The following is a 24,146-nucleotide window of genomic DNA, read 5'->3' on the forward strand; positions in this document are numbered from 1 at the left end:
AAGCCCATCTCATCCTGGTGCACCACAGAGGTCAGTGGTCACAAAGCCCATCTCGTCCTGGTGCAATGCAAAGGTCAGTGGTTGCAATGCCCGTCTCGTCCTGGAGCACCATGAAGGTCGGCGGTCGCAAAGCCCATCTCATCCTGGTGCAATGCAAAGATCAGTGGTTGCAATGCCCGTCTCGTCCTGGAGCACCATGAAGGTCGGCGGTCGCAAAGCCCATCTCATCCTGGCGCACTGTGAAGGTTGGTGGTCACAAAGCCCATCTTGTCCTGGTGCACCACGGAGGTCAGTGGTCACAAAGCCCATCTCGTCCTGGTGCACCACGGAGGTCAGTGGTCACAAAGCCCGGCTCCTCCGGGCCTGCTGGCTGTTCCCCTACAGAGGGGAGTGGGGCCACCCTAACGATTTGGGGAGAGAGCGGAAGGTGGCCACTCCAAGGGAACCTTCCTTGCCAGGGGGTCCCTGGCCAGGGGTGCACCATCCTGCACCCTCGCAGTGGTCACTGCGCCAGGCCCACCGCACCCCTGATCAGGCCGGCTCACTGCCTTGGCCGAGGCTGCGGGAGGAGCGGAGGAAACGGGGCTCTGCTGCTCCGCGATCGCTCCGCGGTGCAGGCACGGCTGGTGCCGCTTCCACACCTTGATCCCCTGCCGGCTGAGGCGCGGGCACTAACACGCTCCGCAGAGCGCTGCGCGGACCGGCCCGGGATGAAGGCTGGGGTCATTCCCCATTTCCCCTCCAAACGGGGGCTCTGTGTGGAGCAGACTGGTGGCCTCTGGCCACGTCCACGTCCCCGTTCAGCACGCAGAAATGTCTGGCCAAGAGCGTGATGCGCTGCAGGAGCGTGAAGCACTCAGAGGAAACGAAGACACGTTTGAGCCCGGGGGGAATCCAGCACTTGGGAATCTCAGCTGCTGTCGAGCCGCTCCGTGTCCCTTGGCAGCTGGAAATGCTGAGAGCAAGGGCTGAAGGACCTCAGCGAGGTTGGACCTCCTCGGCTTCAACAGCCTCGCCAAGGGCCGAACCTCTGAGGGTGGAAACGCCTCGCCGAGGGCCGGACTGCCTGGATGAGGGCGAAACCTCCCTGGGCCAAACCAGCTCGGTGGGGGCCCGACACGGGCAGAGCTGAACTTCTGGGGCACCAAACTGCCTCGCTGAGGACAGACCCGCGACAGGACCACGTCTCTGGAGGGCCAAACTGCCTCACCGAGGAAAAAGCCTTGAGAGGGCTGAACCGCCATGGGGCAGGCTGCCTTGGTGAGGACCGAATGTGTTCGCCGAGGGCCCAACCTCTGCACGGCCAAACCGCCTTGGTGATGGCCAAATCTCCTTGTCCAGGGCCGAACCTCGGCAGTGCCCAACTGCCTTGTGCAGGGCCGAACCTCCGCCAGGCCCACCACCATGGTGATGGCCAAATCTCCTTGTCCAGGGCCAAACCTCAGCAGTGCCCAACTGCCTTGTGCAGGGCCGAACCTCCGCCAGGCCCACCACCATGGTGATGGCCAAATCTCCTTGTCCAGGGCCGAACCTCGGCAGTGCCCAACTGCCTTGTGCAGGGCCGAACCTCCGCCAGGCCCACCACCATGGTGATGGCCAAATCTCCTTGTCCAGGGCCAAACCTCAGCAGTGCCCAACTGCCTTGTGCAGGGCCGAACCTCCGCCAGGCCCACCACCATGGTGATGGCCAAATCTCCTTGTCCAGGGCCGAACCTCGGCAGTGCCCAACTGCCTTGTGCAGGGCCGAACCTCCGCCAGGCCCACCACCATGGTGATGGCCAAATCTCCTTGTCCAGGGCTGAACATCGGCAGCACCAAGCGGCCTGGCCAAGGACTGAAGCTCTGCGGAGCTGAACCGCTCTGGTGAGGGCTGAATCTCCATGTCATTGGCCAAACCTCATCAGGAACCAACCGTCTTGGCTCCAGTAGCCTCGCTGGGGGCCAAACCTCACCAGGGCCGTACTGCCTCGGTGAGGGCCGAACCGCCTCGGGGCCGGGCCGGAATGGTGGTGGCGGGGGGTTCGTTTCCTGCCGGACCGGACTGGACCAGACCGGGCTGTAGCAGAACGCTCGCACCGGGGTCTCATTTCCCGCTGGACCGGACCGGACCGGACCGTAGCGGAACGGTGGCGCGAGGGTCTCGTTTCCCCCCGGACCGGACCGGACCGGGCCGTAGCGGAACGCTCGCAGCGGGGGTCTCGTTTCCCGCCGGACCGGCCGGGCCGGACCGTAGCAGAACGGCCGCACGGGGGTCTCGTTTCCCGCCGGACCGGACCGGACCGGACCGGACCGTAGCGGAACGGCCGCACGGGGGTCTCGTTTCCCGCCGGACCGGACCGGACCGGACCGTAGCGGAACGGCCGCACGGGGGTCTCGTTTCCCGCCGGACCGGACCGGACCGGACCGTAGCGGAACGGCCGCAGGGGGGTCTCGTTTCCCGCCGGACCAGAGCGGACCGGACCGTAGCAGAACGGCCGCACGGGGGTATCGTTTCCCGCCGGACCGGACCGGACCGTAGCGGAACACTCACACGGGGGTCTCGTTTCCCGCCGGACCAGACCGGACCGGACCGTAGCGGAACGGCCGCACGGGGGTCTCGTTTCCCGCCGGACCAGACCGGACCGGACCGTAGCGGAACGGCCGCACGGGGGTCTCGTTTCCCGCCGGACCAGACCGGACCGTAGCGGAACGGCCGCAGGGGGGGTCTCGTTTCCCGCCGGACCAGACCGGACCGGACCGTAGCGGAACGGCCGCACGGGGGTCTCGTTTCCCGCCGGACCGGCCGGGCCGGACCGCGCCGCGCCGCGCCCGGGCGGAAGTGTCCAGCGCGGCGGAGGCGGCGGCGGCCATGGCTCTGCCCGGCGCCCCGGCCCCGGCCGCGGCCGCCGCCCCCGCGCCGCCGCCGCCGCCCACCGTGCTCATGGCGGTGCGCGTGGGGCTGTCGCGGCCGCCCCGCCCGCTGCCGCCGCCCCCCGCCGCGCTCCGCCTGCAGCTCAGCGTGGAGCCGGCGCCCGGCGGGCAGCGGCGCTTCCGCCTCGGCCTGCGGCACGGCGAGGCGGGCGGCAGCGCGGTGAGGGGGCGGCGGGGCCGGGCCGGGGGGTGAGGGGGCGGGCATGGCGCTGGGGGGAGCCCGGGGGGGGACGGCGAAGGGGCAGGGTGGGGGGTGAGGGGACCGGGGGGACGGGGCTGGGGGAATCGGGGCTGGGGACAGCCCAGAGATGGGGCAGGGACGGGGGAAACCGGGCTGGGGGGACTGGGGGGACAGGACAGGGGTAGTGAGGGGCTGGGGACATCCCGGGGACGGGGCAGGGATGGGGGAAACCGGGCTGGGGGGACTGGGGGGACAGGACAGGGGTAGTGAGGGGCTGGGGACATCCCGGGGAGGGGCAGGGACGGGGGAAACCGGGCTGGGGGGACAGGGGGGACAGGACAGGGGTAGTGAGGGGCTGGGGACATCCCGGGGATGGGGCAGGGACGGGGGAAACTGGGCTGGGGGAAGTGGGGGGACAGGACAGGGGTAGTGAGGGGCTGGGGGCATCCCGGGGATGGGGCAGGGATGGGGGAAACCGGGCTGGGGGGACTGGGGGGACAGGACAGGGGTAGTGAGGGGCTGGGGGCATCCCGGGGATGGGGCAGGGATGGGGGAAACCGGGCTGGGGGGACTGGGGGGACAGGACGGGGTAGTGAGGGGCTGGGGACATCCCGGGGAGGGGCAGGGACAGGGGAAACCGGACTGGGGGGACAGGACAGGGGTAGTGAGGGGCTGGGGACATCCCGGGGATGGGGCAGGGATGGGGGAAACCGGGCTGGGGGGAACTGGGGGGACAGGACAGGGGTAGTGAGGGGCTGGGGACATCCCGGGGATGGGGCAGGGACGGGGGAAACCGGGCTGGGGGGACAGGACAGGGGTAGTGAGGGGCTGGGGACATCCCGGGGATGGGGCAGGGACGGGGGAAACCGGGCTGGGGGGACTGGGGGGACAGGACAAGGGTAGTGAGGGGCTGGGGACAGCCCAGAGATGGGGCAGGGACAGGGGAAACCGGGCTGGGGGGACTGGGGGGACAGGACAGGGGTAGTGAGGGGCTGGGGACAGCCCAGAGATGGGGCAGGGACAGGGGAAACCGGGCTGGGGGGACTGGGGGGACAGGACAGGGGTAGTGAGGGGCTGGGGACATCCCGGGGATGGGGCAGGGACGGGGGAAACCGGGCTGGGGGGACTGGGGGGACAGGACAGGGGTAGTGAGGGGCTGGGGACATCCCGGGGATGGGGCAGGGATGGGGGAAACCGGGCTGGGGGGACTGGGGGGACAGGACAAGGGTAGTGAGGGGCTGGGGGCATCCTGGGGAGGGGCAGGGACGGGGGAAACCGGGCTGGGGGGACTGGGGGGACAGGACAAGGGTAGTGAGGGGCTGGGGACATCCCAGGGATGGGGTAGGGACAGGGGAAATGATGCCTAGGGGAAATGAGGGGACCTAGCTGTCCTGAGGGGAGCTGGGGCTGGGGACAGCCTGGGGGACAGGATGGGACAGGGCTGAGGGGAGCCAGGGGGAGAGGCTGGAGCCAGGGTGAGGGGCTGGAGCTGGGGCTGAAGGGAGCTGAGGACTGGGGCTGCGTCTTGGGGATGTTTGAGGGGAGTCAAGGGGGCAGCGGGGCAGGGAGGGGCTGGGGCAGCTGGGGGGGGGGCTGGGATGGGGCAGCGGGGTGGGAAGTACCTTGGGGGGAGTATGGCTGGGGAAGGGGCTGGGGACGATGTGATGGGGAGCGTCGGGGGCAGCGCGGCTGGGGAGGCGCAGGGGGACGGCGGGACCCGGCTGCAGGGAAGAAGGGAGCAGGGCTCGGGCACCCCAGGGCAGCAGCGGGGGGCTGCTGGAGGTGAAGTAGTGACATCTGGGGCTGCCAGACGTGGCCCGCTCCAACCCACTGCGCGCGAGCCGTGCCCGTGGTGCCCCCGAGGCTCGATGGAGCAGGGCGGGCTGGCCGGGTCCGGGTCTGCCTGTCCCAGGCGGGCTCTGCACCCTTCTTCTTTGAGCAGGGTGCGGGACCACAGCCGGGGGAGATAGGGTTGCTGGGGAGGAAAGGTGGGTTGGAGGCACCTGCTGAGGCGCTGGGGGTCAGAGGCTCTGTTGCGTTGTCTCTCGGGGCAGTTTACAGCGGGTGGATCGTCACCCCCCGGCCCACCCTGGGCGCCCAGATGGGCCGAGAGGCCGAGGAGCAGGAGCTCGGCTCTCCCCAGCTGATGTCAGGGATGGGCCCTCCCCTGCGTGGGGCTTGTGGGCGTCCTTCTCCCTGGAGGAGGGCTCCCCTTGGCTTTGGCACGTGGTGGCTCGTCCCAGAAGAGGGTTTCCAGGCAGATGTGGCCAGCCCCAGGGCTCGGCGGGGGCTGTGCGTGCGGCAGCCGGGCTCCCAGAGGAGCGGGCGTCACCGTTGCAGGAACCGAAGCCGGCACTAACTGCCCGCTGCGTTGGCACCGCCGGCAGCAAAGCCGAGGATCGAACAGGCCTTGAAAGCCGCATTTGTCCTGTGGTGGGTGTTGCCGTGGAGCAGGACGGGCGGCTTTCGGAAAGTGGCTTTGCTGAGCGCTGCCCTGGTGCTGGAAGCACGCGGCGTTTTCCCCCATTCAGGGCTGGCGTGCTGTGGTCTTGCACAACTGTTTTCACCCCCAGTCCTTGCACGTGTGTCCAGTTCCGCTGTGAAGATAACGGGCAGCAGGGAGTCTTTGCTCTTGAAACAGGGTCAGTGCGTCCCCACCTCCGCGTGGCTGAGGACTGCCCTAGTGATCAACTAGTGATGAGGCAGCATAAAGTGACTCGTGCAAAAAAGCTCCTATTGGAAGAAACCCATGTATCCGCTGCAGATAACAAGGGAGCCAGCGAAAGCTTGCGTTTGGGGGACAGGAAGGAGTTCCTGGCAGCAGTATAAGGCGGTGTCTAACCGGGCATCTCCATAACCTGTCTAACTTCTAGTGTACAGCTCGGTCACTGAAGACGTTAAAAGGAGGAACCACGGCTACATCAGGATGAAGGCTTCTGGTGTGAAAAAGTAGAGCAGCGATTTTCCCCTTCTTTTTTGCAGACCCATCTCTTTGGGTGAAGCTTCAAGATAGCCCTAGACTAAGCTAACTGGGCAGCCTTTCAGCTACAGCGTCACCTTTCCTCGCCCCTGCTTGTGTCCTCCCATCTCCCCTTGTGCTGGCAGGATTGTTCAGGGAGACCTGTGCTTTGCGTTGGTCCAGCGAGCTAACCCAGCTGGAAAGTTTTCCCTTGCAGCGTTAATTTTCAGTTGGAGTCATCAGCTTTTCTGCTATACCGTGTGAGAGCTGGGACCAACACAGAGAGGTCCTGGAAGCTCATGGCCAAGGGGGTGAGCAATGCAGGATGCTAGTACACTGCCCTCTTTTGTTGTTGGTACTGTGCTTATCTAGCTGTGTGTTAAAGGACTTGATCAGCTTTTGGCACATGTTCAGTTTTTCACTTTTCTCCAGGGAAGAGGAAAACAAGTAGTTTCTTTGGATACATTGGTGTTTTGTTTCTTAAAGTGTGTTGCTGTGTACTTAAGCTCAGGAGGAGAAATGAAAGTGTTAGGGCTAGCGCTTCCCAAGGAGTTCTTGGGAAATTTAGACTGCATTTTAGATGAGCTCCAAAGCCTCACTGTAGAGGGTCCTATGCCCCACCTCGGAGCGGTCTCTGGTCTCTGTTCCATTTAACTGCTGCCTCGTTTCTGACAAAGTGCCCCTGGCTGGTTTTCCCCCAGTTTGCTCACCCCACGTAGCTCAGCTGAGCGGTCGGCTCCCGAGGCGGCGGAGGGTGGTCAGGACACCCTTTTTCCTGTCCCAGAGCTCTGCCTTCCTGACCCGTCGCCTCTGGGCCGTGCTGCTTAGCCACTGCTCGGCCCACCCTTGTGATCTCTTAGCGCTTTTCCTCCCCTTCCCTTCCTTGGTCACTGCTCCCGCTGTTGTGGGCGTGCTTGCTGCTCGGGGCGGGAGGGCAGATCCCCGTGGAGGCAGTGGAGATAACCATGCTGTTTCCTCCAGTGCTTCTCGTGATGAACACGCCGGGGCTAGTGCATTGGTGACGTTGTTTGAAAGGGGAGAAAGTGGAGCTGCTTTTTCCTTTGCACTGTCCCCGTGAGCCTGTGCTCATCTCCCTCTGCATCGCTTCCTCTTCAACCCCGTGTTTCTCGTCAGCTTGCAGCAGACTCTCTGTGGGCCCCGCTGAGTTGCGTGAGGACTGCTGTAGAAGCTTTTTCTCGCAAAGGCCAGGGCTTCTTGGCTTTCATTGGGTAAGTTCCCTAAGGTGAGCTGGGCTACGGAGGCTTTTTGATGTCTTCACTAGTCGGTAGTGGCACCGCAGTAGTGGCAAGATGCAGCGCTGCTCTTTGCTGCAGCTTAAGTCCTATTAGTGCCACGTAAATCCTGAGCAGGGAGAGCGATGGTATTTCTGGGGAGGATGCATGGGTTCTGGTTTGTACTCCAGTTTTGGTTCCTGCCTCCCCCCCTCCCCGATTACTTAACCGTCACCGTGGGCACTCCTGTTGGTTAGTGCTCAGCTTGGTTTAGATTTTTATCAGGGAGCTGTTTCATGGTTCTGTTGCAGGTGACTTCCAGAGCTGGCTGTGAGGTTCGTGCCTGAGGCAGTGTCCACGGGGCCACCCGGGGAGGTGGGTCCCTGGGGCGCGGACGGATAACGGGATGTACGGGAAGCACCATGAGGCAGAGGGAGATGACCACTGAGCAGATGGAGGAGACCGAGGGGAAAAGCAATCCTAGCATAGTGACATAACTTTTTTTCTGTTTTTGTAATTCTGCTGATGGGACGAGGGGGCAGCACGTGGGGGAGACCTAAAAGGAAATTAAACCTGAACCAAGGGAAATCCCCGTTAGAGGGGAACGCTTAAGAATCCTTCTCTGTAGAATCTTGGGCTTAAAAACTCCTCTTTCCTTCCCTCTCAAGGTGGAAATGTGAGGAGTAAGGGTAGACCAGCCGAGCCTGTCTCCGTCCCCCTTGCTCACAGGAGCGCTGCTGTGAGCCCATCTGCCCTTTAGAAACAAGTGTTTTGTGCCCTGTGGCTCACGTCAGGTGAATGTCCTCTTGGCTCAGGCGCGCGTCCTCACATGGCAAATGGTTTTCAGATCAGCTGATCTCCCTGGCAGTTAATCTTAAGGCTGGCTGGCATGTTCTTATTAAAGCCCGTCTGCGGCTTGGCTGTTTGTACGTGCATCCTGTGAACCTCCTGGGCTGCCCGGACAGGGACAAAGCCTGGGAGGTGGGTGTGAGGGTGAGCAGGGACAGCAGCAGAGAGGATGCCCCCGGGGCACGTTCCATGTCACGTTTACAACTTGCCGTAGAGAGGGCTGTGGGCGGGGAAGGTCTTCTTGGGCGACTGAGGTGCTCTGACAGCTGAGAGTTAACCCGCCACACACTCCGGTAACTCGTGTTGCGGGCTGAGGCTCTCCAAGGGCAGCCGCTCTGTCCGGAGGCTAGTGGGGCTGGGGCAGGAGCGTTCTCCTCCCGGGGCAGGCTCAGGGCTGTGCCACACCGCTGTGAGTTGCCGTCTGCCTGCTGCGGCCCGGGTGTGACGTGGGGACTCTGCGTGGGATCCAGGTGGGCCCTGAGGGAAGGGGAGCTCTGCCTGGGGCATGCCTGTTGCAAGGGGGAAGACTCCTGGGACAGCTGGATGGGCCTTGGGGCGCTCCGAGAAGCTGGTCAGTGCTTGGGGAGCTGCATGGACTGGGGCAGCTCCTACAATAGAGAGTGAGTTGGAGGAAATTGTGGGTCCAATGTCCTCTCTTCCTGTGTAGTTAAAGAAGCAGAGACTGGAACCTAGAGGTGCGTCTCACCCTTAGGAAAGTTTAAACGGAAGAACTAGAGCGTAAGGAGAGGAGCTTCCATTTGGGAGGAACTCACCAAAGCCTGGTGCTCTTTGCTCAACAGCTCCGTGAAGGCTGAAAGATGAACTGGAGCCTTGGCTGCAGCTACCCGCAGTGGCATGCAGCGCCTGCGGATGCACAGCCACTTCCTGCCCCGGTGCAGCCCGTTCGAGTCTCACCTGTGCTCCTATTGCAACAGACCTTTTTCCTTCCCTGCATCTCAAAAGTGCAGCAGGGTGGAGAATTGTCTGGCTCTAACTGCAGCTGTCCTCTTCTGCTTCTTCAACTTGCTGCACTTCTCTGATATGGTTTTGTCAGCAACGTCAGGCTCCGCTCGAAGAGAGACATGGGAGCGATGGTGGAGAGCTGCAGCTCGTTGCAGCACTCAGTGCGCTGGCTCTGTAGCCCGGGGAAGGAGAGCGTTTCCTGCTCGGGAGGGCTGGCAGCCCTGTCCAGGAAGGGACTCCATGACAGGGTGTCACGAACCGCGGGAAGTGCATGTGGAAGGACCGTCCTGTAATCGCTCGGTTTGGACACGCGCCCGTTCTGACGGCTCAGCTGAGCTGCGGGCACTTGTGGGAACGATCTGCTCTTTGCAGGGCAGATTGCCTTTTCTGCCCTTGGTGGTGTTTCACCACCGGGAAGGCCGGGACCCTGCCCAGGACGTGCTCCGTGTCGCTGGGGAGCGGGGGTCGCTTCCTTTGGACGTCCCTTTGCAAAACTGAGGTGGTGCTGCTGAGACCAGATCGAGCAGCTGGGGGTTGGCTCTGTTTCGCAGCGGAGAGGAGGGTAGCAGTACAATGCCAGGGCACCTGTCTAACTGAAGACAGTATTTCCTGGCTGGATCTCTCCATAACAGATTGGGACAATAGCCGGCAGATAACAATAGGAGGCCGTGTCTGACTGGGGATTGCGTGGGTCAGTGTCATCCCTTGCTCTGTCTGACGTGTAATTTGGCTGTGGCAAGGTGCGTTTCCCAAGTCTGCTCTTCAGATGAAAACATTTGATTCATTCCTTGTTTTGATTGCTTCCCCCATGTGGGACTTGTGCATGAAAGACGCAGAAAACAGAGTGGTCTGGGGTTGCTTTTACCTTTCTGAGTGACTTTTAACCTTCTAACTATCGGAAAATACCCAGCCTCAGACAGGGTGGGCTTTACATTCACTTATCACGTTTTTTCTGTGTTTGTAATTCTGGTGATGGGACGAAGGGGCAGCGCGTGGGAGGAGACCTAACAGGAAATTAAACCTGAACCAAGGGAAAGGAAGCCAGCAGTTTAACTTCCTTTCAACTCCCTCTCCTTGATATGACTTTTGCATAGCGTAACACAAGTGTCACTTGCCGGGCTTCCTGCTTTCTGTCTGCACGAAAGCTACTGTGACCCCTTTGCGCGTCTCGACAGCAGGTGGCTGTACGGAGCGCCTTTTCCACGGGCGGCAGAGACCGCAGTTTTCCGGAGCTGCCATTTTACCAGAAGCAGAACTGAAAGTTCCCACTTGAACCTGAAATAAGTGTCAGCCAAGGAGGAGGGGGGCAGAGGCAGGCCGAGGGCGAGGTGTCTGTCGGCCCTGGGGTGCGTGGTGCTCTGCGGAGACTCTTCCTGCAGCCAGAGTTCAGTTGGGGCTGACAGAGCAGAGAGGAGCTGGGCAGGGAAGGCCAGCTTCCCTGTGTGGGAAGGGTTTTTGCAAAGCTTGTAGAGGGGAGAAGAATTGTTTTCCCCTGAGAGCCTGTTGTCATGGCCACTTTGGAGACTAAGGCTTCTTAGATGTCTCCTGCGGTTTGATCTGAGAGAGGCAGAGAGCAGAGGGAACAGAAATGGGAACCAGATATGTTTTGTTCTGGTGTGCACCTGGAAGAAACATCTGCACTGGTGCGGGGCACCAATGAGCTAATTGCCCGGTGGACACTAGTTTGGGTGGCTATGAGCAGGTTGTAGCCTTTGGTTTTCTGTGGCAGTCTCTGGCTGGCGTGAAGGACGTGCATGTGATCTGAACACAAGATCACAAAAAATAGGGCGGTTTGTGTAGCCGCAGGCAGGGACTTGAAAGCAGGCCTTGCATTAGTAGCCATCTCTCTTGGGTGTGGAGTGCCAGCATTTCATGCTGGGTGGGTTTGTGGTTCTGTGCCTGCGGACTGAGGGTTGTTCTTGGCTTGATTTGTATTTCTGTCAAGTGCGTAGCATGTATCGGCACTCGTCTTGTGAGAGACCATCTGTGGAGGTGAGGCAGAGGGACTGACTCATGCCCCTGAGTCCTGGCCCAGGCACCACACTGTGGGGTTGTCTCTTTGCCAGGTACGTCGTCTTCAGCCCTGCTGAGTCCTGGCGTGACCCTCTTGTTCTGCTTTCCCCAGACCATTGCTGAGTACGACCTCAAGGATATTTCATACAAAGTGAAGAGCCCCATGTGCCATGAGCTGACAGTCCTTGGGTCCTTGGACGAACCCATGGTGTTTAACTTTGAAGAAGAGCGGGAGGCGCAGAAGTGGTGGACAATCGTGAGCAGCTCCCTCCGGGAGGTGCAGAAAGGTCAGTGCCGGCAGTCGGGTTTCTGGGGGCTTTTGCCAGGCCTTCCGCAGCCCTGGCAGCTTGCTGGGGGTTAGCTAACGTACCTGTTGTGGAGCAGGTTGAGAGACAGCAGGCTGCGACTGGTGCTGCTGTGAAATCGTTCAGGGGTGCAACACCAGCTGCTTCTGGTTCTCTGGAATGCTGGGAGCTGGGATGTGTTCCCAGGGAGGCTCCTTAAGGAAAGGAGATGTTTTTTTGGTTGTCCTTTGCAGGAGGCAGCTCTGTGCTGGCTGCAGGTAAGAGATGAGCTGGGGCTGGGCCTGTCCGTGTTTTCGGGGACTCTGCAGGGGCTGAGTGTAGAAGCACATGCGATTTGGAAGTTTTCCCAAGGCCCGCCCACTCTGGGAGCCAAAAGGAGCTGTCCCTTGCAGGGGATGTAGCCCTTTGTGGCATAGCTAGTTGTGTGAGCGGAGTCGGTGCAAATGGAGCGTGGGTCAGGCTAGACACACGTTGACAGGCTCCTCCTCTGGTGCTTTGACCTGTCCTTCCTGCACACCAGGACTGGATGGAGATGTTAGGAGAGCGTGCGCGTGGCTTGGAGCATTGGAGGGGGCCACACAGGAGACAGGAGGTGGTGTGGGCAGTGACACGGGAACAGAAGTGACCGTGCCAGCGCCACACGTGGGGAGGGAAGCTGTTTGCTTGAAGGAAAAAAGAGGGAACACCAGGGAGATCTGAGGATCCCGAGGAGCATGGTGCGTCTCTGCTGCTTTTATCAAAGTGGTCCTGGGGGCTCAGGAAAGCAGCAGGCAAACAATTCATAGAGATGGTGGGCTGTCAGCTGATGCTGCTGTCTGATCTCTGTGAGTCTTCGGGACACAGATGACGGTGGATGGTACCTTTGCTTCAAGCTAAGCAAAGCCCAGGAGTTCCTGATGCATGTTTCTCCTGTAGTGCGAGTGTGGAGCTCCTTGGGGATGGCAGTTGGTTATCTCCAGTGCTCAGAGCTGTGGCACTACCCTGCTCTGATATATTCCTGCTTTTCCTTCAGCCTCTGACAGCAGCAGTACGCTGGCGTCCCAGACCCCATCCCTGCCCATGGCTGCTGGAGGCAGCTCTGCAGCTCAGGATCCAGAGGAATCTTTGTTCTCGGAGCTTACTAAAAAAGGTATTTGAGAGGGAAGGGTGTCTTGGCTCTTTACATAGGTTAGGAGTTATCAACCCTCCACAGGCACCTAGGGCTTAAATCCAGGTCCAGCTGCTCCCCCATCTGTGGCTGACAATAAACTCTTTCTGAGTGAAATTCTGGTCCTGTTGTGCAGTGGGATAGAAAGTTTCTCCAAGGCGGAGGTGGGTGCTCTGTGCCCCAGCCATCTGGAGGCTTGCTCTGGACCGTCTCTTCAGCCAAGCTGTGTGAGAAGGGAAGAAAATAAACTCCTGGTGGCTCCAGAAATTCCCTGTTGCTCCCACCTGCACTTCTCCAGCTGTGCTCTAGGAGAGCAGCATGGCTGCTCCTTCTCTCGGCTGCACCCCGGCTGTATAGCAATACACTGCTGAAGGGGCTTTGCAAATTTTCTGGTGCTCATCAGCACTGTCTGGCCCCTGGTCTGGACCAGAAATTGTTATTTCTGGCCAGATATGAGGCTGTGATGTGTGCGCAGGGTCATACCCCTCTCAGTGCTAGGCTTGCTGCTGTTAGGAGTGGCAGGAGTTGTCCTGTGCCCCAAGGAGGGTGTTTGCAGGCTGGCTGCTGCTTTACAGCTCTCTCTTTCTGCTCCTTTGCAGAGGATCTGGCACTCCACCTTGCCCAAGCGATTGAGTTTGGAGACGAGGAGGTGGCCTCTCAGTGTGCCGTGGCATTGGCTCGCCAGCAAGCCTCTTTGAATATCCTGCTGAAGGAGTCCAACTACCCCACAGATGAAATCAAGTGAGCGCCTCTGACCCTTGCATTCTTGGTGCCAGTGTGAGGGTGCCTCGTGCTCCTGCCTGTTCCCCTGTGCCCCCTCCCAGGCCTGCGGCTGCACAGGCTGCCTCAGATGGAGCAGTGGGCCCTGTGCTGGGTCTCTCTGAACAGTTTCCCAGGCGTGCGGGCACCCAATCTCCTGTGCACTGAGCTTGGGGATGTAATGCCTGTCCAGCCAGCACCCTCTCACCTGCAGCTCTGGATATCACTGGTGCATGCCGGGGTGACTTGTGTCATTTGGGTTGTTTGCCCTATGTCCCCGGGCTGTGTTGCTCTTGTGTGTCTGTGTTTTACACGTTTTTGCCTGTGGAGGTGATGGTCCAGGACTCTTGGGTGTCTGCCAAGGACCGACAGAGCCAGAACAGCCTCCTGGTGTCCCTGGTCCAGAGCTGCTGTGTGAATGTCCTCTGCAGTCAGTTGGGGTGGGTCCCACCAGGAAAGGGGAACAGACAGCTGATGCTGGGGAAGCCATAGTTTACCTGGAGGAAAGTGGTGTCCTGGGTACTTCTTCCCTAGCTCCTGGGAAAAAGGAGGGCAGGGAAAGCAGAGGCAGGGTATTGGATGCTGCCAGGCAAAGCAGAAATCCAGATAGCGAGCCCTTCTGGGCAGCAGCCAGCACAGCAGGGACCTAAATCCATGGGGTCTTCAAACTCAGCTCACACACAAGTGTGCAGTGGCTCCTCTTCTAACCCTCTTCAGTGTGAAGGGATTGATAGGGGAGGGTGCCCCTATCACGTGTGGTGCAGGTTTGTAAAAGGCCTTCAGGAGGAGTCAGAGAACCGTAGACCAGCGGGTTCATATCAAGCCAGTAGTAACGAGGACTAGAATGAGTAGATTTGTGGATGAATTTTATGGTTAAATTTTTCAGTAATTGGAAGAGTCGTGCCTTAACTCTACCAGAGGTCTGGAGGGAGTCAGCAAGCCCATGGGAAGGGCAGCCTGGCCAGCATGGTGTGCCTGGAGTGCCAAAACACTTCTGCCAAGTTCACTTAAAAGCCTTCAAGAGGGAAACTAACTTGTTATGGAATAGGAGAGAACGTGCCCATTTGGATTCATAATGGGTTGAAAGACAGGAAACGCAGGGTAGGAATAAAGAGCCACGTATCACAACAGGGAGCGCAGTTACCAGTAGAGCCTGACAAGCCTCTGTGCTGCGGCTTCCACAAGAATGTGTGCTGGTACAGGGGCACGTAGATGATCTGGAAGTGGCACAGATTAGAGAGGTGTGAGGTCCGCTGATGAAATAAATCTAGCACTGAACGTAAAGTTACAGATGGATCTTGTGGTTCTGAGTGCTTGAAACTCGGTGCTGATAAACGCAAAGTGAGGCAAACAGGGAAAACACTCCTAATGGACGAGTGTAGTAGCAGGCTCTAATGCAGCTATTATATCTCTGGGAATGACTGCAGACAGTTCAGACAGGGCCAGCAGCAGCATCCAAAAAGACCTGCGGTGTTAGGAATTGTTAGGAAAAGCTGAGGGAACAAAAGGGAGACCCCAGCCCTGCCCTGCAGTTTTCTGTCTTAATACTTTGGAGATCTAGTTTTGGTCCCCTCCATGTCACATGCAGAGAAGGGGTGGGATAATCGGAGGCACGAAACACCTCTGGCAAGAGGAGAGATTAAGAGATTAGGACTCTAATCTGAAAGAGAGACAGCTGAGGGGTGCGATCAGAGTCTTTAAGCGACTAGCATGGAGAAAGGGATTCGGCAATGTTTGTTCACATGTGTGGGAACAGATGGACAAGGAGGCCCAGGGAAACTAGCAAGCTCCAGATTTAGAGCAAGTAAAAGGAAATATTTTTTCACAGTGTATCTGAGTACACAATGGAAGTCATTGCCAAGGGCTGTGTGGAGGCTGCAAGAATAAATACGCTGAAATAGAGACTAAACAAAGTTGGAGGAAAACAAGTCCCCTGTGACAGTTAAACATGAGGTTCTGGATTCAGCCCTTGGCACATGCAGGCCAGGAGCTGCTGCCTGCTGGAGGACATGGTCAGGGCAGAAGTCAGGGTGCACCTGCCCCATACCAATTTCCTGGGGCGTGATATCACTGTGGGATACTGGCTGTCAGGGGCTCCGTGTGTCCTTGCGGGACTGTGGTGCGTCCCTGCCCCTGTGGAGCACCACCTTGTCCAGGCTCAGATGTTAGCTCCGTGGCCCAGAGCAGCAGGCTGAGAGTAACGTACCTGGCGAGTGGCATGTGTCAAGAGCCAGGACGCTCCTGTCCCTGGCAGCTGCAGCCCTTCTACCCTCCGAGCTGGGCAGATGTCCTCTAATGGCAGGTTCATCTCTCTTCTTCAGTATGAAGGTCGTTGTGGAAGATGCCACATGTTCTGCAAACATCACCATCAGGGTCCATGCTCACACTACAATAGCAACGCTCAAGCAGCAGGTATGGAGCGACACGAAGGTGTGATCTCCGCTAGCTCGATACAGGGGCTGGGTCGTGGGGTGCTGAGCCCCACCAGCCTTTCTTGTGCAGACACCCCTCCTGGCAGGGAGACAAGAAAGGCTGCAGAGCCCAAAGGGTTGATGCAGCCGTCTTAGGCGCTTACACCTCTAGTGCGAGAGCTAGTTTTTCCTCCATCCCTCTCCTTTTGTAGAGCTGGTTCTTCACCAGTTCTTTTGGCTCTCTCATGAATGCCAATTTGATATCAGCCCTTGCTGGGCAACAAGGCAGGGTGAAAAGCTCCTGGGAAGCGTGCGCTCAGGATGCCATGGCTATGAGCTTACCTCTGAGCTTCTGCTGCCCAGGTGTTCCGGGACTATGGCTTCCACCCCTTGGTTCAGCGGTGGATCATCGGGCAGTGCCTGTGTGTGGATGAACGGACGATTTCCTCGTACGGCATTCGCCGGGATGGAGACACCGCGTTTCTGTATCTGCTCTTGGCAAAGACGGCCGAGCTCACTGAACAGCGCTATGAGGAGGATCAGGCACAACTCATGCTGAACTCCACCTCCTCGCTGACCAACAGCGCCAGCGCTGAGGAAAAACGCAAATACAACACCCTGCCAAACATGTCTCCGAAGAAAGGTCTGGCTCACCTCTGCCCTCCCCTTGGACTTGCAGGAGGGAAGGGCAGCCGAGTTCCTGCCTGGCAGACCCTGCTGTCCCAGTGGTGGGCAGGGACGTGTGTGGCCCTAGTTGGGGGGTTCAGGGGGAGTTCTCCTGGCAGCACGTCCCTGGCTTGGAGGGCAGGGCAGTAACTCGGGCCCTGCTGCACAGGTGCTTAGAGGCTGAGTGGCTGCTTCAGGGTGGAGCAGAGCAAGGCTCTGAATGCTGGTACCCCTGTCCCGGTCTTGGGAAGCCGCTCTTTGTCTGCACTCGCTGCACTGCTGAGCATGTCCTGGAAGACCCTTTGGGGGCTTGCTTTTGCCTTTCTCCTAGCTGAGGTGGGGTTGTAAGGAGAGATTCAAGCTCCGTCCTGGACGTGTATCCAGGATGGGGCCTCATCCTGGAGTCAGCACATCAGAGTCCTGCCCGGCTGTGGCAAGTGTGGGGAGGCCTCACGAGCCATTGATTTCCATGGGACCAGGAGTGGACCGTGCTCCGTGGACCGATGTTGCTGACGCTGATGGGTTGCAGCAGGGATGGTCTCACAGGGTTTGAGCCGTGTCCCTGCCTGGGGGCGAGCAGGGTGCGGGGAGGCTGCGTGCTGTCATGGAACAAGTGTTTCTCCTCCCTGGAGAGGAGAAGACAAAGCTTCCTCCCTTGCGTGGGTCTCTGCAGCTGTGCCGCTCCCTCCCCTCGTCCCTGGCAGCAGGCTCCCGGGGCTCGATGCCTGTCTGTCACAGCGCGGTGATCTCAGCCAGGCCTGGCTGCCTGGCCTCGTGTCCCCGTGGTGGTGTTTGTAACGCGCCTGTTTCCTGGCGTTGCTTTCTAGCATGGGAGAATGACAGCAGCAGGAAGATGGACATTGGTGAAATCAGTCACCACTTGGATATGCTGCAGATTGGTGACCTTTTCAGTAACCAACCAAAACCTGCTCCTGCTAGCACAACTTTGCCTTCGCCAGTACAGGTATGGGGCCTGCAGTCCCCTTCCTTGTCACCGCTCCTGCCATCCTCCTCCCTCGCATAAGACGAGGCTGTCAGTCTGGGGTGGGCTGGGTAAGGGTAGGCACGTTCTCCGAGTCCTGTCCCCCTCTTCCCTCCAGAGTGGCTTTTCCTTGCTTCTGCAACTCGTGTGTGTTCTCTCCAGGCGGGCTGGTCGTGTCCAAAGTGTACCTTCATCAACAAGCCCACGCGGCCAGGCTGTGAGATGTGTAGCACAGACCGCCCTGCTGATTATGTGGTCCCGGGCAGCTACAAGCCCGATGAAATGGAGCTCTGGAGGATGCAACAGGAGCAGGAGGGAATCTTGCAGTACCAGCAGGTAACGGGGCCCACGATCTGACCTCGGGGAGCAGCCGCTGTCCCTGTGCCCATTGCTCGAGGACGGACCGGGGGAGGATCGTTCTTTGGCAGGGTTCGGAGGTGTCTCGTGAGCAAATGGTCCTGGGCTGAGCTGGGAAGGAGCCCCAGGCAAGGGGGAGACACAGTCCCCCCCGAGTGGTACCAAAGAGGGGCTGTTGCAGCCCCCTTCCCTCCTGAGAGGGCAGTGGTACCTGCATGCGTGTCCTGGAGACTCGTGTAGGTGCTACATTGTGATCACAGCATGTTCTGGCGCTGAGCGGCTGCTAGAGACGAGAGCTGCCGCCAGCCCTGGTGCTGCGGCAGCCGCAGCCTCCGGCAGGGATCTGACCAGCCTCGTTCACCAGCACCTGTGGCCTTGCAAAGGGAGAGCAGCGCTGTGGCAGGGCAGGGATCCCAGGACTGTAACCCCGCAGGCGAGCTTGGCGGGACGCGGCACCCTGGTCTGGCAGTGCGTTCTTCTCCCACCTAACTGTAGCAAGGTGTGCGTCTGCAGGGCACGTGCAGAGGGAGCTGTCGGGCTGTGCCGTGCTCGCTCGGTTTCTGCTTGCTGGAAGCTGTTTCCTCTGGGCATCATAGAAACGTGCGTGGGGCTCCGATGGGACCTCCTGCACCCAGGGAAACGGCTGCGGGGGGAGCCACAGCCCCGTGGCCGTGGCATGCTGTGGGACTGGGGTGCGTCCAGCTCAGCCACTGACCAAACCTTCTCTTCTTTCTTTTTTCTCTTGTGCCGGGATCCCACTAGGAAAAGGGAAGGAGAGAGGATGGTTCAGCTGCGCACAGCATCTTGGGCTCGGGTTCCTTGGATGACTTCATCCACCTGTCCTCCGAATTCTGCTAGCCGCCCCGTGCCTGGCCGACCCGGACGCCCCGTCCTGCCCCGCCAGCTAGGGCCCAGTGCCCGCCAGGCTGGCCCCCCCATGTGTGCTCAGTGGCTTCCGCTGGCCGCTGGGCCACCCTGTTTGTTCAGACTGTAGAGCTGATTCGGGAACTCTTCCTGGACGGAGGAGAGCCGGCTGGGCCCAGGCGTGCCGCTCTGGGCGCTGCTGAGCGTTTCCCTACGTGCATGTTGCTGGGGAGAGCGCGGCTCTCCTGTCCGATGCAGGGCCTCTGCTTTCCGGGAAGCAGGGAAGGGAGGAGAGGGTGGAGGGGGAGCGCAGGGGCCTGGGCCCGTCTGGATTGCTGGCGCAGGACCAGCCCCGCGAGTGGGGCAGCTCCTCGGCTTAACCTCTTCCGACTCCTGCGAGCGTGCCCGTGACGGGCCCGGGGCGACGCCGTTCTGCAGCGTTCCCCGCTGTGCCCGTGGTGCGAGCGGGGAGGGAAAAGCAGAGGAGAGGCCAGCAAGCGGGCGCTGGAAACCCGGCCCCGTAGGAGCACTCGGTGCTGCCCTTCCGGCTGAGAGGAGCCTTCGCTCGCTGTCAGAAAGCCAGGAGCGTTCTGGTTTTCTCCCCGCTCCGGTTCTGGCAGCGCAGCCCTCTCCGTCGCCTGGCCAGAGCCTCCGTCACCCGCCGGAGCGGCCACTGGCACGCGCGGCGCAGCCTGGCCCTGGGGCTTGCTGCCGCCCTGCCCCGGCGCAGCGCCCTGCCGGTTCTCGCGCAGGGTCTGGGGCCCGCTCTTGAGTCCCGATGACTTGAGGTGAGTGTGGCTGTCGCTCGTGCTGCGGTCCTGCTCGCCGGGGCTCAGGGAAGGGACGGCGTCACCCGGGGCTTCGGCACCGTCAGGCCCGGGCCGTCTGCGCTGATCCTGTGACTGCTAGGGGAGCTGAGAAATCCGGCGGATGGTGCTCCAGGGGGTCTCGGAGGCTTGGGGTTTCTTCGGGGGGGTTCAGGCGTGCCATGGTGCCGCAGCGCCCAAAGAGCTGTTGTGGTCTTAGGAGCCGGATGGGGTCACCTTCAGCAGGGGCCGGCCCCCAGCCCTGCAGACCGCGCTGCCTCGTGTTACGCGGGGCACCAGCCTTCGCCGCGGCACCGGCTGAGACCCAGGCTGTGGGGGGGGCTGTCGGCCGAAGGTGCAGCCCCGGCTGCCGCCGTGTCCCCGTCGGGCAGCGCCAGGCTGCCCGCGCCGCCGCTGCCGGGCTCAGGTCCAGGCACGCGCGCTGCCTCTGCCAGCCCTGCGCTTCCCCGGCTCCCGGGGCGGAAACCAGGAGCAGCGCGGGCCTGGCCCGGCCCTCGGCCAGGACGGTCCGTGCCGCCGGGAGGGCAGCGCCGAGGCTGGGAGCGGCCGGCCGGGGAGAGGGCTGGCGAAGACACGCCGCGCCGCATCGCAGGCGGCGCGGTGGCGGTCGCACTTCTGGTCCCAGCATGTGTGCTGCTGGCCCGGACGCGGCCCGGCCCTGAGGAGCGGCTGGGTTTCCCCGCGCGCGTCGGGCAGGGCACGGCTGCCGTCAGGGGAGGCTGCCCGCCCGCAGCGGGCACAGCCCTCGCCCCTCGCGGGGCCTGGCGCCGGCCAGCCCTCTCCCTGTAGCGCTTTGCTCGGAGGAGCAGGGGCCGCTTCCTCCGCCGCCGGCTCTGCCGGCGCTCTCGGCAGCGAGGAGGCCGCAGGTTTGTTAATCGCGTGGCGCGCCGCGTTCAAAGCCTCGTCCCGAAGGCAGCCTTGCGGGGCAGGGACGGCCCCGAGCGGGGCCGGGGCCGCAGAGCGTTCGGTTCCCCTGGAGCCCGGCGCGCGCGGCGGTGCCGAGCCGCGGCCCGCGGAGCCGGCTGGCGGCAGGAGCGTCGCTGCGGGGCGCCGCGGCGGGGCCGGCCGCTCGCGTTTGCAGGCTCTGCCGTTGGCCTGCGTCTCCCCGAAACTGCGGTTCGATGTATGACTGCGGGCGCGTTCACGAACAACCTCCTTCCCCTATTAAAGCCTTATCCCCCCGAGCGGCTGCGCGGTGTTCTTGTGCCGGCCTTCCCCGCTGCCTGCTCCCCGGCTGCTCGTCGCGGGGGGTTGAGTAGACGGAAGCGGAGCAGGCCTGGAGGCAGCGCCGGGGTCTCGCTCTGCCTTTGCGGCAGCCCCGGGCAGGCAGATGCGACCCCCTTCCCTCCGCGTGTCCCCTGCACCAGGCCCCCGCCGCAGGACGGGCGCTGGCACCCGAGGCTCTGGACCCTGACGCTGCTGGCGCCGTGCAGGGGGCAGCTCGGGGCCCCTCGCCGGGCCGGGGTCTCCCTGCTGCCTGCAGGCTTCGGGCCGGGCCGCGAGAGGGAGGGCTCCGGCGCTCGCTGCTGCCGCCGCCGCCGGCGGGTCTTAGCGCGAGGAGGCAAGCCGTGAGCGTGGCCGGAGCGGCGCCGGCTGGACGGTGCCGAGAGGCTGCGCGTCGGCGTGGGGCAGGGATCGCAGGCGAGCCGGGGCCCTCCCGCGGGAGCCCTCCCGCGCCGCCCGAAAGCCTCGCCCGAGCTTGGCGTTGGTGCGCTCTTGTGCAGCCGCCGCTTGAGCTGGCATCCGGGCTGTCGTGCCGCGGAGCGAAGGCTGGCGCTGGGGCTGGGGCTGCTCGCAGGGCAGCGGGGCGGCGATGGCGGTCCCTGTGTGCAGCCGCGCCGGGAAATGCCCAGTAGGTCCGGCCGGGACCACAGCGGGGCTGCTGCTGTCCGCTGTGGCTCTGTGCTCGCGTCTGCTAGCTTTGAGCCTCGAGAAGGACGTGGGCGCAACTCAGCCGCGGATCCGGGGCCTCCCCGCCCGGACCGCCCCTCTCCCAGGCGCAGCTCGGCAGCCGCGGCTCCCTGCGCCTTTCTTTCCCTGGGGGCTGCTGCAAATCAGCACGCGCCTCCCGGAGAGCGACTGCCTCTCCTGGCGGACGGCGTAATGGTGGCGTGGGACGAGGCCCCCGGGTGACGCCGTCCCCCAGCGACTGCCCACGGTGGGGGTCCGGCTGCGAGTCACCGAGCTGGTCCCGCATCGGGGACGAGCCTGCGTCCAGACCACGGTCTCGCTGCGCGCGCTGGGCTTAGCCGCATGGTAACGGCGAGGGCTGCGGCGCCTGGGGGCTTCGCTTCCCCCTCCCCGGGGCAGGCGCCAGCGTGGCTTCCTCACCGCGAGCCCGGCTCTCGCTGCCCCGCCAGGCGCGGCGGCTGCCCTCCGAGCGCCCCTTGGAGCAAAGGCTGCGCGGGAGAGCCGGAGATCGCCGTCCCGCTGCGCGCGCCCTGGCCCAGCTCTGCCCCCGCAGCACGGCCCAGAACCTCTCCTGCGGGACACGTGGTGACCGCGCCGGCCCGGAGGGAGCTGCTGGCTCGGACCCCGAAGGGAGCAGGGCCCCGAGCCCCGGGGCCGCGCGCAGCCTGGCCGGCGTGGGGCCTGGCTGGGCGCAGGCGCTGACCGGGGCCGTTGCTCGCCGCAGGCGCTGGAGGCCGAGCGGCTGAAGAACTTCCAGCAGCTGCTGCAGATGGACGAGGAGGTGCTGGTGCCCAACCAGGAGGTGCTGGAGTGCCGCATCTGCTACCAGCTGGTCGCCCCGGGAGAGGGGGTGCTGCTGCGCGAGTGTCTGCACAACTTCTGCAGGTAGCGGGGACGGTGCCGCCCGGGCCGCGGGGTCCCCGCTGCGACAACCGGCCCCGAGCCCACCCGGCTCGCAGACCCTCGCGGGGCGGCGGGCTCCTCCCGGTGACGGTGCCCGTGTTCCCGCAGGGACTGTCTGCGCCAGGTGATCAACTACAGCGAGGAGCCGGAGGTGGCCTGTCCCTTCCGCGACGACTCCTACGCCTGCGGCAGCCACCTCCAGGAGCGGGAGATCCGGGCGGTGAGTGCGCCCCGAGTGCACGCTGGCGGGGCCGCCTGTGGGGTGGCCGGCGGCCGTGGCCATGACCCCGTCCCCTGTCCCTAGCTGGTGTCGCCGGAGGAGTACCGGCGGTTCCTCGAGCGGAGCCTGGTGCTGGCGGAGCGGCGCACCCAGAACAGCTTCCACTGCAAGACCACGGACTGCCGGGGCTGGTGCATCTACGAGGACTCGGTGAACGAATTTCGCTGCCCTATCTGCCAGGCCCTCAACTGCCTGCTCTGCAAGGTGAGCCGCGCGGCGCTGCCTCCAGGCTGCTGCCGGGCACGTGCTGGGGCTGCAGAGCTGGAGCGGTGGTGGCCAGCCCCGTGCATCCTGCCCCGGGGCGGCTGTGCTGAGCGCTGCTGTCTCCGCACCCCCAGGCCATCCACGAAGGCAAGAACTGCCGCCAGTACCAGGACGACCTGCAGGTGCAGGCCCAGAACGACTCCGCTGCCCGGCAGACCAACGACATGCTGCAGGTAGGAGAGCCGGAGCCGCAGGGGTGGCCCAGCACCCTCCCGGGGCAGGGGACCCGGCGGCCGGGACCCAGGGCTCTGCGGGGACGGCGTCAGGCAGCGCGCCCGCGCGTCCCTCATGGCCCCCTTTCCCCCCCCGCAGACGCTGGTGCAGATCGGGGAGGCCATGCACTGCCCCACGTGCCTCATCATCGTCCAGAAGAAGGACGGCTGCGACTGGATCCGCTGCACCGTCTGCCAGACCGAGATCTGCTGGGTGACCAAGGGGCCGCGCTGGGGGCCCGGGGTGAGCTGTCAGCGGGGCAGGAGGGACCCCGGTTCCCTGCGCTCGGGGTGGCAGCCCTGGGGCTCGCGCTGGAGCTGAGCACCCGCCAACAGCTCTGGCAACGGGGGCGCCGAGGGGGCCGCAGGGCTGGGGGCGCCCTGCCGGCTCTGTCTCGGGTGGGGGCCACCACGTGGCCTGGGCTGCAGAGCACGGTGGGACCCCCGTCTGACCCGCTCTCCTCCCCACCAGGGCCCGGGGGACACCAGCGGGGGCTGCCGCTGCAACGTCAACGGACAGAGATGCCACCCCCAGTGCCAGAACTGCCACTGAGCGCCTGTGGCCATGGGGACAAGGGACTGGGGGCAGCCGGGCGGGGAGCAGCTCTCCTCCCTCTGCAGGACGTCCCGGCGCTGCCGGCCAAGCGCCGAGGCGGCACGGCCGCAGTCCGGCCTGAGAGACGCGTGCGGGAGAGCCACATCCTCCTCCCCGGCGGGCGGCAGCCATAGGACAGGATGGACCGAGGGCCCTCGCGCGCCTGGAGCCCGTGAGGCCAACAGCCTCCGCTCTGCCCCGTGGCAAGCCGCTGGCGTGGGGAGCGGGCAGCAGCCTGGCCCCGCGCAGCGCTGGGGCGCAGGGGAGGTCGGGGCAGGCGGCTCCGTGCAGCCTCCTGGCTGGCCCGGCCCGTTCGGGGGGGCAGCGGAGCCCCGTCCCACGTGTGAGCAGCACGGCCGGGCAGCGCGGGGCGTCCCAATAAAGCTGTGTGCGGAGCCGGGTGTTGCTTTCGGGACCGGCGCAGCAGCGGGGCCCTAATTCACAACTCGAGACCGGTGCTATTGTGGATGAGCCGTTTAATGAGATCACAACATACAGACATGGGCTGTGGCAGGCTCTGGCCCCCGCAGCAGCACGAGGGCTGCAGGGCACCCGC

At 63.0% G+C, this 24,146-nt stretch overlaps 1 protein-coding gene across 9 annotated transcripts; it reads left to right on the forward strand.

Annotated features, from left to right (window-relative positions):
* Positions 1 to 614: 614 nt before the first annotated feature.
* On the forward strand, positions 615 to 24,040 carry SHARPIN (SHANK associated RH domain interactor). Of its 9 annotated transcripts, XM_068933621.1 has the most exons (16): positions 6,292 to 6,361; positions 7,185 to 7,279; positions 7,594 to 7,617; positions 11,220 to 11,394; positions 12,425 to 12,541; positions 13,159 to 13,300; positions 15,640 to 15,730; positions 16,093 to 16,372; positions 17,223 to 17,359; positions 17,540 to 17,713; positions 22,061 to 22,221; positions 22,348 to 22,459; positions 22,544 to 22,723; positions 22,858 to 22,956; positions 23,096 to 23,239; positions 23,468 to 24,040. In XM_068933621.1, exons 4-16 carry the CDS (start codon positions 11,271 to 11,273, stop codon positions 23,546 to 23,548), a joined length of 1,842 nt encoding a protein of 613 aa, XP_068789722.1. In that variant the 5' UTR covers positions 6,292 to 6,361; positions 7,185 to 7,279; positions 7,594 to 7,617; positions 11,220 to 11,270; the 3' UTR covers positions 23,549 to 24,040. The 9 variants fall into 9 exon arrangements, with proteins under 9 accessions (XP_068789716.1, XP_068789715.1, XP_068789717.1 ...); XM_068933617.1 differs by having other exon boundaries at positions 5,542 to 7,279; positions 7,594 to 7,657; XM_068933622.1 differs by lacking the exon at positions 7,594 to 7,617.
* Positions 24,041 to 24,146: the final 106 nt, after the last annotated feature.

The sequence above is a fragment of the Struthio camelus genome, chromosome 2, assembly GCF_040807025.1.
Source record: "Struthio camelus isolate bStrCam1 chromosome 2, bStrCam1.hap1, whole genome shotgun sequence".
Classification (NCBI taxonomy): Eukaryota; Metazoa; Chordata; class Aves; order Struthioniformes; family Struthionidae; genus Struthio; species Struthio camelus.